General features: G+C 38.3%; 1 protein-coding gene across 1 annotated transcript in view; it reads left to right on the plus strand.

Annotated features, from left to right (window-relative positions):
* Positions 1–17,034, plus strand: part of MICU2 (mitochondrial calcium uptake 2) — a 158,392-nt gene that overhangs the window by 86,011 nt on the left and 55,347 nt on the right. The window contains exon 2 of the mRNA XM_068933304.1: positions 9,508–9,655. Within this exon, the coding sequence (XP_068789405.1) occupies positions 9,508–9,655 (148 nt within the window). The remainder of the gene's footprint in view (positions 1–9,507; positions 9,656–17,034) is intronic.

Below are 17,034 nucleotides of genomic sequence, written 5' to 3' on the forward strand. Positions count from 1 at the left end.
CTAGGTCAAACCGGAGAAATATAATGTTAAAACATAGTAAAACAGATTGATTCCCTTCATAAGAAGATTTTGCTTCTAATCTTGTCTCTTTGACTTGGTGTTGGTTTTGGTAAGTGATGCACTTGATATGTGGCTCGCATTCCTTATTGTGAAAACACAAACTTCTTTTGCACATACTTCTCCAGGCTTTCTTAAATATTACAATCCTGAGCTTTCTGTGAGTCGCATGTTTGTATAAAACAGATTTCTTGTCAAAAATTTTTTGCATCTATAAACCATTGCATCATAAGAAACTTATAAACCTTGAGCTTCAGACTTTATCCTCTGTGCATTCATCACACGTACCAGGTATGTTAGCATGTGCAGCAGGGATTGAGGTTAAGTTACGTTTTCTGTTATTTTGATCATTTCAGATTGGATTGAGTTGAAATTGATATACAATAACGACATAAGTTAACTGTAAAGTTCTCATCAATGTTAGAGAAATTTGATACAGAGTTGCTAAATCCATCTGTAGATCTAATATGAATGAATGGGTCCAAATCTAAGGCTCCCAGAGAGCCTGCTGGCACCAGCTGGATTTTAACGTACATCCCACACATTGGTTTAGTTATGCTTTCATAGCAGGTAAAATGAGCAGTATAAATTAACTCTTCCAAATCAAGGAAGAAAAAAAGAGCATTGATCCTCCTTTCAAAAGAGAAGGAAAAGAAGTCTTATAGCTTTATCTTTCCTCCCAGGGAAAGTGAAAAGTGAAAGAAGAGGATATAGGGATGGACAAGGAAAGGCAGGCGGTGAAAGGATACAAAGAAGGAAAGTGAGATAATAATGTGCAAATGAATAGAGTAAAGAAAGAAGAATGGTGTTGGGGGAAAATAAACTGGAAAATGTAATTTATTTAATGTTATAGAAAAAAATGAGGATGGAAAACATATATAACAGATGCAGGCACAGTGGGTAGCCAAGTTCCTTGCAAAGGAAGAAAAATTGAAGAAGAAAACCTAATTGTGAATATAAATGTATCTACTTATGACATCTCTCCCTTATTTTTAAATTGTTTCTAACTCGTATACTCAGCTGCAAATACTTGAGTTTGTACACAAGTACTTACATTTTGGATGAATGCAGAATGAATGCAGAATTTATTTAGCTATGTTACCAAAGTAACATTAGCTAATAAGTTATCGAGATCTTATTTATATAACCCCTCATTTTTATTAAATGCATTCAAAAGTCTTGGAAGATGTAGTAAATGTGAGGCTTTTGCTTCCGCTTAAGCTTACTATTTTTCATACTAAAAAAAATATATCAAAGCCAACAATTGAACACCCATGCATTGTTTATTAGCATCCTGAATTAAGAGACTGATAAACAGATTCATTACATAAATCTGAAAGTTCGTTTTAAGTAGTAACGTTGGCCTTTGGCTTTTCTCAGTGCAGGAAACCAAGAAGCAAACCATAGTCTTCAGTAATGCTTATAGATGCCAGTGGCTGACTAGCAGCTGATCAATTGCCACCTCAATCTTGGAGGGAACTGCTGCCGTTGTTGGAGAGCCCTCTTTATGTTATTCCATTCTAATTCACCATTAACTATCGTAGCTTTACCATTTGCATTGTTAAATTAACATTGGAGGTTGTACGTAAAACTGTAAAAGCAACTAAGTTTAAGCTGCAATTTCATTCTTAATTCATTCAGTTGTGCTTTGGTATTGTAGAACATGTGGTATGTGGAACACCCACCGTTCAAAGCCCTTGCTATAGCTGTGCACAAGAGAACAGGTTAAGGATGGAATTTCAGCCAGAGCCTTAACATTAATTTAGCATAGTTCTTTATGGTTTAATTTCTTCTTGTAAGGCACTATAAAAGACAAAAATAAGCCTAAGCCAATCTCATAGTCATTTTAAATTATGCTTACAAGAGTCTTTTGCCAAAAAAAAAAAAAAGAAAGAAAGAAAGAAAGAAAAAGTAATGGATTCTTCTCACTCTCTGCCTCTAAAGTAAATCTGGATTTTATATCCTACTTACTTTAAGTTTGCAGTGTTGTGATGTTGATTACAGTGCCTTTAATATGTGAAGTCCAGCCTCAAATGCATGATTTTTTCCTAGAGTATTCCTATCTTTACTTAATTCTGTTCCACAGAATGAGTTAGAAAGAGGAAAATGATGCCTTTTGAGCTGTTTGTGCATTTTTATGAGCAAAGTAAATGCTTTGTCAGTCTTTTTAGAAATGTCAGGAGTGTCAAATCTTATTCTTTTCTGGCTGAAGGACTCCTTGGATGACTCAGGGAAAAGTACATGGAAAAAGCACTTGGAAGTTATTCAGGACTTGAATTGAAAAGGAAAGGATATGAATTGTTGAGAGAGAGCTTGGTCCCCTGTGCGTGTCCTGTGTTGGTGCTTCACAAGCAGTAGTTGAATCACCCTTTCCTTCAAAACATGATTTTAATTCAGTCTTTGGTTAGGTATTTGGAATATGAATTAGAATAGCTGTTCAGTCATTTATCCTTTTTCAGATCAAATGCGAGTTATGCTTGTGACCTTTAAAAAAATTCATAACTTTCTAGTACTTCCCACATATTTTCATCCTTTGCTAACTGCCTTCTGTGAGGCAGGCGTTCTTGCTTGCTGAGGACATGAAGAGATGAAGAGATAGTGAAGAGAAGAAGGGTGACTCCAGGGGTTACAGCTTTTACAAGAGCATGTAAGCTGCTACATTTCACTTGGTTATATTTAGTATGTAGCCATAAGACATGGCCTGTACCTGCTTTAGGATGCCTGTGTCCTCTCTTTTCCAACAAAGTAGGTCTGCTTATTAGTCAGGAGTTAGGGACTGTCCTTAACCATAGTTTCAGAAATAACTTGATCACTGGTAATAGCAGTTCAGAAACAACAAACATTGTTTGCCGGAAATAAGTGATATCGTTATAGCAAGGAGCTTGGTAATTATGCTCCAGAACACATTCTGAAATGAGTATTTTGACATGGAAAATAGCCGTGCTAAACTGTTTTGCTCGTGCTGTTTATCAAGGTTATAAGAGTTGGTTTCGTGTGGTGAGATGGAGAAGAAATGAGGCACTCTGAGGGGTAGTAATTGGCAGTGTGGCTAACTAGAGAAGTGCGATGACCAGAATATGAGTAAGCTGTCACTCAAAGTTTAATTAAATAGTGGCAGTATGTTGAAGGAGGAAAATAAGAGGAATAAGATGTATAAGTCAGACTAAACAAACAATTAGTGGTTCCCATTGTAACTTAAGTTTATACCAAATGCATTAAACAACTCCATGTGGCTCCAAAAAGGCCGAGTAATAGTACTGGCCAAGACAGTGTTTTTGCTGTGTTTTTCCCTGTCCATGCCTGTTTATAGAAGATTGATCATTTATGTTGCAGGAGTTGTTTGTGACTTCGTTACCCTGAGTCAGCCTACTGTTGTTCATGGCTAATAGGGGTTGGGAAATACCAGGTAGTGGGAAAACTCAAATAATGGGGTGCTGGGAAAGGTGCTGCAGCCATATGCCAACGACCTAACTCATTTCTGATCCCACTTGCTAGCTCTGGGTGATTGCACACTCTGCGCTCCAGCTCTCCGACAGAGCCCTGATGTCTGTCTGCATCGTGCTCCCCAGTGTGCGTGTTGATTACGTCAGGTGCAGCTTTACGTGAGCGCATGGAAAGTGCTTAGGTCTGACATCACACCAAAATTGCCAAGTCCTTCAGTGCTACAGCAGTGAAGCAGCTGGACCCAACTAGTTTTGCAGAAGGCTGCTGAGATCCAGCCAGGTTTTGGAGCGAGCCATGTTCTTGCACTCATCATTTGGACTTGGGCTGGCTACTAAAGGGCCACTCAGCATCTTTGTGTTATGCTTTTCTGTCCTTCAGTGGGAGGGCTTACTAGCTGAGGCACAGTGCCAGGCTTGAGCTAACTGTGGTTTTACATGTTGCTATGCCTGATGAAATAAGCTGTCTCGGAACAGAAACAGTGGATGCTCATGGAGTCAAGTCGAATCTGTCACAGCGGGTACCAACAAGCCCACTGGCCTTGAGCTGATTCTCTGATGAATCACTGCAGCATCTCTATACTGCATTCCTCAACTTTTCTGGCTGCAGAAACGTAGAGAAGAAAGCCCAATTGCTGCTGTATGCTGCTACCTTTAATCTGACAGGACTTCTTAGTTGGAAGTCCCACACCATGTAAAACAGAGACTTGAGTTAATTCTCCATCTGTTGTGTCAGCAATCTGCAACCCACGCGACTGAACCACAAATAATTGAGTTGACAATAATCTAGTATTTGGTCTGTCTCTTGATCAGATGAATGCTTTTGGAAGAGATGGAGGAAGTCATTTTACTAAGCAGAGTTCCACCAAGGAAAACCCTTCTGTACCTGCAGAAGTACTGAATAAGCATTTGCAGCTGAGAAAAAATTAAAGGCATGCTGTTTTCTTACTTTAGTAAGAATGAAACAGTCGTGGAAGTCATAAACACATATATGGATATGCATTGTCATTTACATGTGGTTATGTTTATTGATGGTATTGGCTTTATTGCGGTGCTACTTAAGTATTTCCATTCTTTAAAGACTACCTGATTGCCTAGAGAACAACAGACTCTTGATCTTAAAATAACTTAAAAGTGAATGGCATAATGGTGTTTGTTTTTAATCTAACAAAAATGAGTACAGCAGAGTGGCAACAGATAAAATCTGTGTGTGAGGCCATTCGTTTTGTAAGTTTCCTTTTTGTTGTTTTACTTAACTTGTCTTCCATTATCTGGAAAAAAAAAAAAAAAGACCTTTGAGCAGATTGTCAAGAACTACTAATTCAGTCCCAAGTAACATTTCCTTTTCCTTTTATAAAGCCAAGGGGAGTTTGACTATAAATTTGGCACAACATTCTGTCCTGTGGTCCACGACTGCACCTATTTCAGTGAATTTATGTGCTTGTATCAACATCTGATTAGTGTAAGTGTGCTAAAATTTAATCAGTACTAAGTAGCAAGATCTTTAAGAGGCAAACTTCCAGTTGCATTCCATTTAATTAAAACTGCAGAAACAATTGTATTGTTTTGTCAAATTATAAGTTATATGACGTACACCTAACCAAGAAGTCATCTTTTTTTTGATGTCATTACAACTTGGTTGTTAATTTCTAGTTTCTGATTCCAAAAGTAGAAGGCTTAAGTCCTTAAGAGAGTTTGCGGGTTATTCTGAAGGGCTTGCTATCCTAAAGAGGTTACAATTCCTAAGTTCCCTCTGTAACAGTGACGTGCGAAAACATTTAAGTCTTTCATGACACTGAGGCAAAAAAAGTCACGATGTTGTTAGGTACCAAAATTGTATTATGCCAGTTCGAAAAGTCTTGGTTTGAGTTGTGGAAAACATAGGTAATTACAAGGTGTTATGTCATTATGACCTGTTATTTGTGGCTTTGGCCACAAATGTGCCAGCAACATGCTGTTGTCATCGCTCTGCACAGTAGAAATCTGCATGTTCCTCACACACTTTGTATTCTGACTGAAACATAACACCCCTGCCTACTGTTCTCCTCCAGATTTCCACTGCCAGATTATGTTTGGCCAGATTTTTGTTGTCATGCAATGAAACTGTGCAAACATACTTGAAGTGAGGGAAGGTCCTTATTTTGTGGTGTTCTCCATCCCTCCCTACCTCTTCTGGACTTTCTGGAGAGCTAAAACGAGTCACTCTAGAACTGCCATTCCCTCCACTGATCATAAAGGGAGCCTGGATAACTAGGTTTAATGGAGATGCTGATGTTGTACATGTCTGAAGTTAGATGAGATAAATCCTACCACTGATGGCTACTCTCTTATCTTATTAGTGGGTGGTGCTGAATTGATTTTTTTTTAAATACACATTACTTATTTTTGATACAGTTAAAACACTTCATCAACTATTGTTTTCCTAACCTATTCCCTCTCATAGGATCATAGCATAATTCAGGCTGGAAGCGACCTCAGGAGGTCTCTAGTCCATCTCCTGCTCATAGTGAGGTCAGCTGTGAGACCAGATCGTGTTGCTCAGGATTTGATCCAGGTCTTGAAAACTGCCAAGGATGGAGATTGCACACCTTTTCTGGACAACCTGCTCTAATGCCTGACTGTCCTCATAAGTGTTTCCTTTTATCCAGAGTCAGAGCCACTTTTGCTGCAATTTGTGCTTGTTGTCTCTTGCCTTCTGCCATGCACTGCTGTGTAGAGCCTGACTCTTTGTTCTTGATAACCTCGTCGTTATTGGGTCCCCCTGCAGCTGTCTCTGCTCCAGGCTAAAAAAAGCCCTGTTCCCTTAGCCTACCAGATGATCTGCAGTAGCAAAGACCTTGATATAAACTTTCAGGTGTTCTTTTTCTGAAGTTTTGTGCAGAATGCAGAGCTATTTTGGGAAATTTCAGATTTTACTGTCATAACTATTGGGAGGGGAATAAAATTCAGAATTTTTGAAATTTTTTTATATGCTTTCTTCATCTTCGCATGTTTTTCACCTAGACCTTCACTGAGGTCTGCCTTGAGTTCCTGCCTGGAGGGGAAAATCATGGGATATTAGATAACTGCAAACATTTTGTTTTCATTTTATGCTACTTCTGTGCTATCAATCTCCTGATTTTTGCACAGTCATTTTTTTCTAACATTCTCAAACTGAGTTGACACCATTGCCTTTGCTGGGCTTTGTATGGTTATTTGAGTAGATACTGGTGTCGATCCGAATTTGTAATTACTTTAACATGCTGAAGAGACTGTCACAGAAGCCAAACTAGAAAGTGGGAGAAAAGCAGGAGCGAAGACATCTGCCATTATGAAGATGGCAGATTAGCTTTGTAGCTGGTATAGATTGCCCAGCTTTCTTTGGAATGGCATTAATTTACCGTTTGAGGACCGTACGCTGTGGTCACAAGCGGCAAGCAGTTAAATGTGAGCAGCTGAGCTCCAGTATAGTTCTAGCTGAGCTCTTGATAGTATCCAGAGGGTTTAGACCACTGTTAATAGATGCTAAGATTTTCATACAGTGACAAGACTTCAAGCATTTTGCTGAAACTTTGAATGAATAGCAGGAATTGTCACAACTGATGCATCTCATTGCATCACGTTTGCCGCTCTAATTTGTGCTAGGATTTGATGCTGATTTTCATAAGAAATGACACTTGTTCCATAGGCTGTTCTGCAAATAAGGGATGCTAGCTTCGTGGAAGAAAAGGGAGCTTAATGAAACCGTAGTCGCACATTATTATAATTTTGATGGCAGTGCATCCTCTTTCAAGATACAAGGCGCTATTTGGAGCTAATATGTAAACTTGTACCTGTCTTATTTCAATTAAAATAGAGAATTGCTGAAATCCAGTGCTTTAATATCAATAACAAGATTTTGCTTCTGACAGAATTCAGACAAAAGCTGCCGGATTTTAGAAGCTTGAAAATCCAGTTAGCATGAAGATATAGTAGGATGAACTCTTTATTTCTTACATAAACTTTTTTGTTTTGTGTTTGTGCAGAAAGATTATTTTTCATTCCATAATTTCAGTTAAAGCATAACTGTGAAGGAATTTTCCATTTTTAAATTTGTTTTAGGGGAAAAAATTGCTCGTATTATTATGAGGAGACGACTCTAATGAGAATATTGCGTGTTAATACCCTGCAACTATGAACTATTCATTTGATATATGCCACAACATTCACTGAAGCTTGTTAACAAAGCAATTACAGAGTCACTTGGCCCCCCCCAAAGTTATAAAAAGAATTAGCAGCCCCCATCCTCAAGGAATAATGAGTTACAACTGAAAAGGTCTAAAATCTCATCACAGCTTTCAAATGACTGAGTCCCATTCCCTCCTTGCTTGCGCGCTCCCTGGATGTGTGCGCGCGCACACACACACACACACACACACACACACGCACACACCCATCACCAGCTCCACAATTTGCAAATAACTGTGCATTCCCAATTTTTGTAGCAACCTCCCATGCAAGCGTTTGCCTGTTTCCAGGCTTGCAGTTACAATTGGTGAAATGCAGACTTCAGTGAAGCCTATTAAGGTGTCCCTGCTGGTCTCCCCACTATACCATTCTGCCCCTGCCTGCTTGCTTGTGACCCACAATTCACTCCACTATGCTTACAGAGCAGACACTGTGTTTTAACCTGCACCGGTGAGGCTCTTGCTGCACCTGCGACTGGTTTGAGCGTAACCAGGAGCCAGCTACAGAGCCTGGTCTTGAGCCCCTGTGCAACCTGGTCATTGATGAGACACTATCTGCTTAGGAGTAACCCCCCTTTTGCAAAATGTAGCATACACCGGCATTGTACTGAAATATTCAAATGCCAGACAGTCCACAGAAATGGTCTGGAAACTGCAGACTTCACAAACAGAGACAGCGATAGTTTCCTGGAAGACTTGATGCTGGGTGTTGGTCGGCTGTGCCCTGTGATCTGAATCAAACGATGATAATGCCACAGACGCTGATGTAGCAGATCAGTGTTGCTATAACTGCTTATAGCAGGTGTATTCAAGCTGGAGTCTAGGTACTCAGTCTCTCTTTAGATTTTCTTGCTTTTCCATCGCTTTCTCACGTCTTTTAACACTCTTAAAATATGGTTAATCTTATACTTAGCGAGTGATGCTGCTGGTGGTAAAATTGTTCAGGGATTTATGTTCAAATACACGTAGTATGTTTTAAGTTTTATAGTTTATCCTTTTCCTATTCTCAGTTGTTATCTTTAAAATCCTAAATGGTAAAAACCTTAGTTTCACTCTGTGTCCTCCCTTTTTGCCATTAAATACTGTTACTGTTCTTTGGCAGTGTTGTCAACTTGTATTGTTTTGATCGTGACTCTCAGTATTTGGTAGGGTTTGGAGTTTTTCTGAAAGCTTTTTCTTTCCTTGACATGTTGAATCTTTGGGATAGATGATACCATCTCTTTCTTTGTTGGTGTTTATGTTTCTCTTTCCACTTTTTTTAATTTCTCTGAAAGAAAGGCCCACACCTAAACTGGAACATTATTACTCTCCTGTCTTAGAAGTTGTTCCATAACTTGATAATTAATTCCAGGAGAGACTTATTTGCACAGATGTAATGCACACTAAAACCTTTGCTGAGCCAGTCATTAACCCAGCAAAATACTTTTTGCTGTTTGGTCAGTTTAGTTTTCTGTTGAGTTAGCAAGCTGAACTCAGCAAAACTGAGCAGGGAAGGAGGTGCAGGACCATATGGCTAAGAGCAGTGACTGGAAAGCAGGGGCAGCCTTTGGTGACAGCAAGCCATTAATTTGGCTCAGCTACGTTGTTAAAGCATACTTTCACTGAGGTCAGAAAATTCTTCAAATGTCACACAAGCATTTCGTTCATTAGGGCTGTGCTGTTAAAGTCTTAATTTCTAGTAGAGTCTCGTTATGGTTATCCTCAAAATACTGAGGTTAATCAAGACCAGGTATTGGATTCTTTCTAATTACAAAGTTGGTCTACAAATCCAGCCATCTTCTGCATGTTTTTTTTTTCTGTTTCAGAGGGAAGATGTTGCTAATGAGGAAACGGCAGAAAGATTCTCTCTTCGGAAGCATCGCTTCATGCATTTTGCATCGTTGGAATATGAAGGAGAATATTACATGACACCAAGAGATTTCTTGTTTTCAGTAATGTTTGATCAAGTTGAACGTAAGTTGTTTTCTCATCGTTGTATTAGTGAAGGAACAGAAACTTGCAAGTCCTCTTGAAGATATAATTTACAAATCATTGGGATAAGACCCTTCATCTGACATAAATCAGCAGAAGCCTATTTATAAATATTGTGCTTATGGATTCTCACAGGCACTAGCTTATACACCACTTAAAGACAAATGATCTAGAAATCTGGAGACTTGATGGTATTAGGTCTGCATAATTTGCATGTCTAATTAGTATGTAATTCCTCAGTTACTTACATGGCACAGAAAGTTAAAAGGCTCTAATATACTAGTTTAATGTATTAGTGCTCATACCGTGCCTGTCCCAGCTGTATGTCTATGTACTTTACTGATAAGTACATTGTGTGTCTGATAATATTTGACATCTAACGAATAAAGGTCTTGATCCTGGAAACCCTTATGCGTATACTCAGTGTAGATTTAAAGTGTCGTAGCATCTTTACCTGTTGAACCAATCATTTATCTGCAGTCCTTCTCAAAAGTTAAAACAGATTTTCTTATGTTTTACAACACCAGTACGCCAGAGGTGGTGTGTCCACAACAGAGTCCCAACACAGTACATTTCAATGAAAGTTAGTGTGTTTCGAGTTTGCTGAAAAAGTTGATTGACTTGGTTGAGTTTGCTGTGAAAACTAGGTTGACACAAGCTTATGCGGTGTTTGCAAGTTTGACATGGTGTGTTCCTGCAAGTTGCCTCAGTATCAGCGCCTGTTCAAGAAGATGAATCTGTGCGAAAAATATAATGCACGCTGTGATTGCTAGAAAGTTGAATTCTCCATTGTACTCAGTAGAAATCTAGTCTGTGCGTTTGTGGGGGTATGGAGAGCAATTTACCTGATCAGGCAGTAGATGGGTACTTTAGAATAAGCTGATTCACTCTTTTTCTCACATATGTTTAATTTCAGATGATAGTGGGAGTTCAGATGCCTGTATTTGTGTGTGTCTTAATTTTGAACTGAATTTCATCAGTGATAATTAATTAAACTGATGTAAATCATGCATGAGATTCAAATCTAAAAGCTAGGGTTCGGTGTTGAAGTTAAAGACTAAAGCTTGCATGAATTACAAAGTTACGTATGGGAAGCATGGATTAGAAATGTCGTACAGGGAGCCATTAGCGAACTAGGAGCTGAATTCAGTCCTCTTCAGTTTCTCATGTTTTAAGAGGTCATTTTCTATCTCAGTATTGAGTAACGTTTAGTAGTGATATTGCATTATTGATCAAATTCCCTAAACATGATAGAGAACTATATGAACTGGGATATGTGAGACAGACGTGACTCCTTGCCTGGTGCTAAGCTGTGACAGTGAGGCAAAGCAGCGAGGAAGAAGCAGCATAATGGTTTATGAATCTCTTCTCAGTTTTAGAAAGAGGAAACAAAATCAGTAATTTCTAGCCAAAGCTTGTAAATTGTCATTGTTTACTCATTTCCTTAAGTGAGTCTTCGAGGGAAGGAGAAAGTACTGTTACTGTTGAGGAATCTGCATACATAAGCAAAGATAACCAGATTGCTGTAATTTTGCACATCGGTAACCAGCCCATGTTATGATGTATGTTCAGCTATCCGTCATCACCCAAACAGCATTGGGAAGTCTCACCACAACCCTATGAAACTTGTTAAAACAACATATTAGGTACATTTAGCATTTTATTTTATCTTAATGTGTCCAAACACAATACTAAACATGATGTTTTGGATAAATACTAGACTTCAGCCGACTATTGGTGAATAGGTAAGCTTTTTTCTTTTTCCTTTCCTCCGCACCAATAAGTATAGTAACACTGATACCTGAGTTACATAGGGTATGTCTGATGCAAGACTGATCATTAGTAAATTGGCTAGCTTATCAAAAAATTAATTTGAGAGGAAATTTTTCTTTATTTAGAAACAGTAGAAATAGCACAAATTCATATGATCTTGGTAATGTATATTTATGTCTGGACGTTGTTGTAAATTTGAAGCAATGGAGTCTGAGTTGGGATTCTTGAGGAGAAATTGAGAGGGTTGGTTAGCGGTTTTTTTTTTTTCCTTTTTGCCCTGAGCGATCAAATCCGCTCCATTGGCCAAGCTTCTCTTTTGCTGTGTTAATGGCTGGCGATTGCATTGACTTGTTTGCCCTTATTTTTCAGAAAAACTTGTTAGACTCAGGGACTCAGAAATGGAGATAGGAGATGCTCTGAAGAAGAGAAGGGGTGCTAGGTGTGAGCTAGCAGCATGCACCTGAGTGCACACTGCCAGGAAGCAGGAGGAAGGGTTCAACAGTGTGTTCATGGGAAGGGGAAATATGGGGCAAAAGCACTTAGGAAGTTGCAGGATTTAGCATGCCACTGCACAGTGGGAGGTGCCTCTATTTCCATGTTCCAGGTCTGTGTCTTGAACCATGTTACAAGACAGCACTAAAGATTACCTGCAGTATGTTGTTTGTAAGGTTAAATAGGAAAATGTATTTTTGGTCCTTAAAACTGTACTGAGATTTCGTTAATCTGATTTGTATGCCTGTAGGTACGTCTGCATGAAGCAGCAGTGAGTTTGTAATAAGCTCCTGGTTTTGTTTCGATTAATTCTTGCTTTTCCTTTTGTAATGTTGCTGACTTTTGTTCGAGAATGACACAGAATCACTGTTGTTATCTCTGTTAACTGCAATGCTTACTGATTAGGTAAAAAGCTTGGCAAGGTGTTATGATATGAAAATACTTTATTAGCTATTTATTAAGTTTTCTGAAAAACGATTGTTATTGGAGATATATTGTAACTTCTCAATGAAGGCAATTTTTTAAAACAGCACAAAAATAGTATCACTAATAAAATTGGTCAGACCAGCACAGTTGTAAGCAAGAGGCAAGCGGTCTCAACACACATCTTGAAGGATTTAGTTATTTAAAGTGTGAAAGTTATTGGTTATTTAATGGCATCTGAATGGAAAACAGATTCCTTGAAACGAGTGAAAATATATTGTGCACATACAGAATACTTGTAATAGAAGTAATGGAAAGATCTGGTTATTAATAACAGGAGTCTGCTTGTTGTTATAAACATGGACTGCCTTAGAATTTCAGAAGTCTTGCAGCAGCGTCTACTTTAGTTAACTGTTCCAGTTTTGGAACATGCTACTGAGATATTTAAAATACCTAATGGAGAAGCCACTTTTTTATATATATATGAACAAATTCCAAGAACTCTTGCAATCATTCCTGGTCTCTGAATATTTTTCCTATTTATAATTTTTTTTTTAACGCAACACACCATTTAGATGATATTCATAACATAATATTGACATACCACAGAAAATATCTCTGGGATTTTTTCTGCTATAGATTGTGAATACATTTTGACAGATTACCACAGTATTATTTTTAAAATAAATGCAGTGGAACTTAAGCAGGATGTTTCGGAACTGATTAAGTGACAATTACGTCTTAACACATGTAGCGTTAAAATCAGACACAATGAATTTTTATCACTCTTAAATGTATTTTAATTTCTTGCAACGTATGTCCTTAACACAGTTATTGTTTTGTACTTAAGAAGTTAAATACAGTCTGTTTTTAAAATACCTTGAGTTTACATTACAGTATTCAGAAATGATGGTGATCTGGTGGGCCCCTACCTGGATGATACCTGTGGATGATAACATGCCAGAAGTGCCAAAATCTAGCTTCCGTTCTACCCACCCATTTTCAATTGTAGTTCTTTCAGGGCTGAATGTTTCCGTGCTTGTCCTTAGGCCAAAGATTAATTTTTATAATGGTCAGAAAGATTAATCAATTTTGGGGTAATTTTGATATAGACTGATTTTTTTCCCCTGTGTGTCCTGGTAAGAAATGTTACATTATGGGCGTGTTTTTTGTTTTTTGTTTTTTTTTTTTAATATCTAAGGTAGACTCGTGAGCTATCACTTTCTTTATAGGCAACAGCAGCCAAGGTATGCGGTCTGCTTTGGTAGATGATATTGAGCTATACTCGTTTGCCAAGTAAATGAATATAGCATCTCCAGAGAGACCTTTGAGAAGTTCTACTGCCCCCAGTTTGACAATATTGGCATTGTTTTCCTATGACAAATTATCTACATTATGCTTCTTAGGCACCTGCAGCAGTTATTGCACAGATTGCAGTCAGCAGCCTATCTCATCTACTGTGAAACAAAAGCACATACGAGCTCAAAAATGTTTCCGTACATTTTAAAAAAAAAAAAAAAAAAAAAGCCAGGTTTCTGTTGTTAGAGCAGCCTGGGTACCTGACAGTGCCCTGTGCTGGGCTTACGGGCTTAGTTATTGCAAGTGAGAATACATCCTAGAATCATTTCACAACAATCTAATCCATCTTCCACTTTATCCGACCTGTCAGAGGGCTGTGGTCCTCGTGCTGCTGTCCATAATGCTGGAGAGCACCTGAGTGTGCTGCTGGCTGGGTCTCCAGTTGAATAGCTCACCTCTCAGACCTAGAAAAGGTTTGTGTACCTTAAAGCTTAAGGATTTTTCAGCTGTACCTAATGAAGGTACCACTCCTTCCAACACATGCTGCCTTGCTTCTGAATAGCTGAAGGGTAGTTCAGAAGCTTTGCTAGGTCCAAATACATTCTTATTGACAGTTCTTAGTTTTTCTGATTGAATTTAGTATATGGAAAATGCTAGTGTCTTGGGACCTCGTTCACCAAGAGCTGCAATCCTAGCTGGTTTAATAAGTGAAAAAAAAAAAAAAAAAGTTGGCTCCTTGTATGGAACTTGAATATAGAACATAGCCAAGTCAGCTGCCGCTTGACTTTGTTCAGGCTATTTCAGTAGTCTTCTGGCAGAGCTGATGTTTGAAGTCGTCAGTATGATACAGCTAATTTTTTCCAAGTGCTAGCCTTCTTTTCATACCTTGAATACGTGTCCTTTCCTCTGATATCTCTCATACTACTGTAACGGCTGGAATGATGGAGTCCTGCTGCTGCGTTGGTATTGGCAAGCTCTTAGTCGCATATCCCAGTGGAGAAACTGTCCGTTTTAGAAAATATAAGATTTTTTTTTGTCTTTTTCTGTTCCTCTCCAAATGTGAAGGGTGTTTGTTCTCTACTGTGGGCTGAATCCAAAGAGTTATGAGCCTGACATAGCAGATTCTTATAATAGAAAAAACTAAAATTAGTCATTTTGTCTCATGTGAATAGGCACCTGCTTTTCCATTAGGAGTGTATTTATTTAGTGTGTGTGACAACTTCTGAGCAGTCATCTGTGCCCTGACACAGCAGTTGATTCTTCTCTTTGGATATTTTGGTGACAGAGAGAGTGACAAGTCACTTCTCTGAGCAGTACTTTCTTGGGAGAAAATATAAAACCTAATGTTTGAAGGTTTCATCTGCTCCTCGAGCTTTATTCTCACTTCAGATTTAGCACGAGAGCAACGTTTTCTGCAACGTATATGTTGGTAAAGGCAGGCTTCACTAGAAATCTGGAGGAGAAAAGATGTCTGCTTAATCATAGCATTATAAGAGTACTTATATATATTATCACAGCTCACTTAACAGGTAACATCTTGAAATACGTTTTTAAGGGTTTGAACTCTGTACTAGGGTGATACTTACATGGTTTATCAGCTCTTTCTAGTATTCCATGGCTACAATGTATCAAAATTTATCTTATATATTCTAAAAGTCAGCTCCCATTTTAGGTGTTTTAAAACCTAAAATATAGATCTTTTATAAATTATTCATGCTCAATTTAAAATCAGTTGTCACCACTGCTTATATTGGAAAACAGTGACACAGCATCTCCTCTGATGCTTTAATACTCTCATCTAATATCCAACCTAAAATTAGGTTTATACCTACTTGCTCTTTTGCCAACATTATCCATTACCTGAAACAGTTATTTCATTTCTTTTTGAATCTTAACCCCATGATGCATTATAGATAACCATATGACCCCTCAGCTCTGGTTTTACGAGGTTAAACAAACCCAAGTTTATTTCTTCTGCCTGGAGGAGACCTTCCTTTGCTCTGCTTTATCCCATACCTATATGTAGGTAGCTTTATCCCATTCTTTTTTAATTTGATTTCTTTTCACAAAGCCTCCTTCCTTCCCAGGTCTGGCTCACAGCACAACCTACAAGCAGTCACTGTGGCCTAAGGGATGTCAGGATAGCAAGGATAGGTGTCAGGAACTTCTTTAGTTGCTGAAACATCCGAATTGTCAAATTGCAGCTTCAGTCAAGAAGTAGTAGTGCTTAGGAGAGCAAAACAGTTAAATTTGTTTAGCCTGTGCTTCACTCATAATCAGTTGATACAGAATATAGCTTCCAGGACTGTCAGTGTTTTGGTCCTCATTTGTAGTTCCATACGTTCTCGAGGCTGAGGGCGGTACAATAGAGTAAATTATTTCTGTGTTCGTAGATGAAGAAAGTTTTAATGAAGCCATGGAGTTGTTGTTAAGAGAGAAAACAGATCAGACAAGAAGTATTCTTTTAGAAGGTTATGCACAATCAAGGGCTGGATGCCCCCCAGATAACGTTCACCTTTGCACAGGAGGATTTGTTCTTTTTTTCTTCTGTGCAAGGTTGTTCCCGGAGGAGAAATTACTTTTGTCAGGGAAGAGGAGTATAGTAGGAAGGAAACAATGCATGCATAACTAGATGCAGTGGACACAAAAGCCCGTTATACTGAAGACTACTCCAAATTAAATGAGATGATGTTATTGGGAATTTTGTGTAAAGTTATGTTTTTAGATTTGCCTCCTCCATTATCCTTTAGTCAAGAAACATTTCTGTTCTATTTTGACAGACTTAATACAGTGTCTCCTCTGGTGCTTAATAGGATCAAAATTCTCTAGAAAATCTGAATATAAAATTAAAGCCAAGGTAATTGTTTCTGAATTGTCTTTTTGAGATTTGTTTCATCAAGTTATTGAATTCAAGGAAGACTCTGTTGATCATCTTGGTCTCTGGATTTTTTCCTTTCGCTAGTTTTTGTTCTTTAAAATGTGAGGCATTTTAAGCCACAGGGTCGAGAGAAGGCTTAGCTTGGTATCTGTTAAGTCTCAAAAGTCTCTCATTAGTGCAGAGGAGGTGTTCTTGTTGTTGCAGGAGACTTTCTTCTTTTCTAGTAATAGGAATGTTGATGAACGTCTTGTCAGGAATTTATTATTAAACTGACTATTGGCAACAATAATTTTTTTTTTGCTAAGTTGCAAGTTAACCAAACTGTTTTGCCTGCTACGGTAAGGCATGTTTAATGCCAGTTTTTAAGCTCTTCTGTGATTTCTCATTACTTTAGTTCTCTCTGATCTTTTAGAAGACCTATCAGACTTTTCATGGTGCTTTCCACTACCACCTAATCTCCTAAATAAGGATAATGTTAGCAGGTTTTGGGGGGGGG

The sequence above is a fragment of the Struthio camelus genome, chromosome 1, assembly GCF_040807025.1.
Source record: "Struthio camelus isolate bStrCam1 chromosome 1, bStrCam1.hap1, whole genome shotgun sequence".
NCBI lineage: Eukaryota > Metazoa > Chordata > Aves > Struthioniformes > Struthionidae > Struthio > Struthio camelus.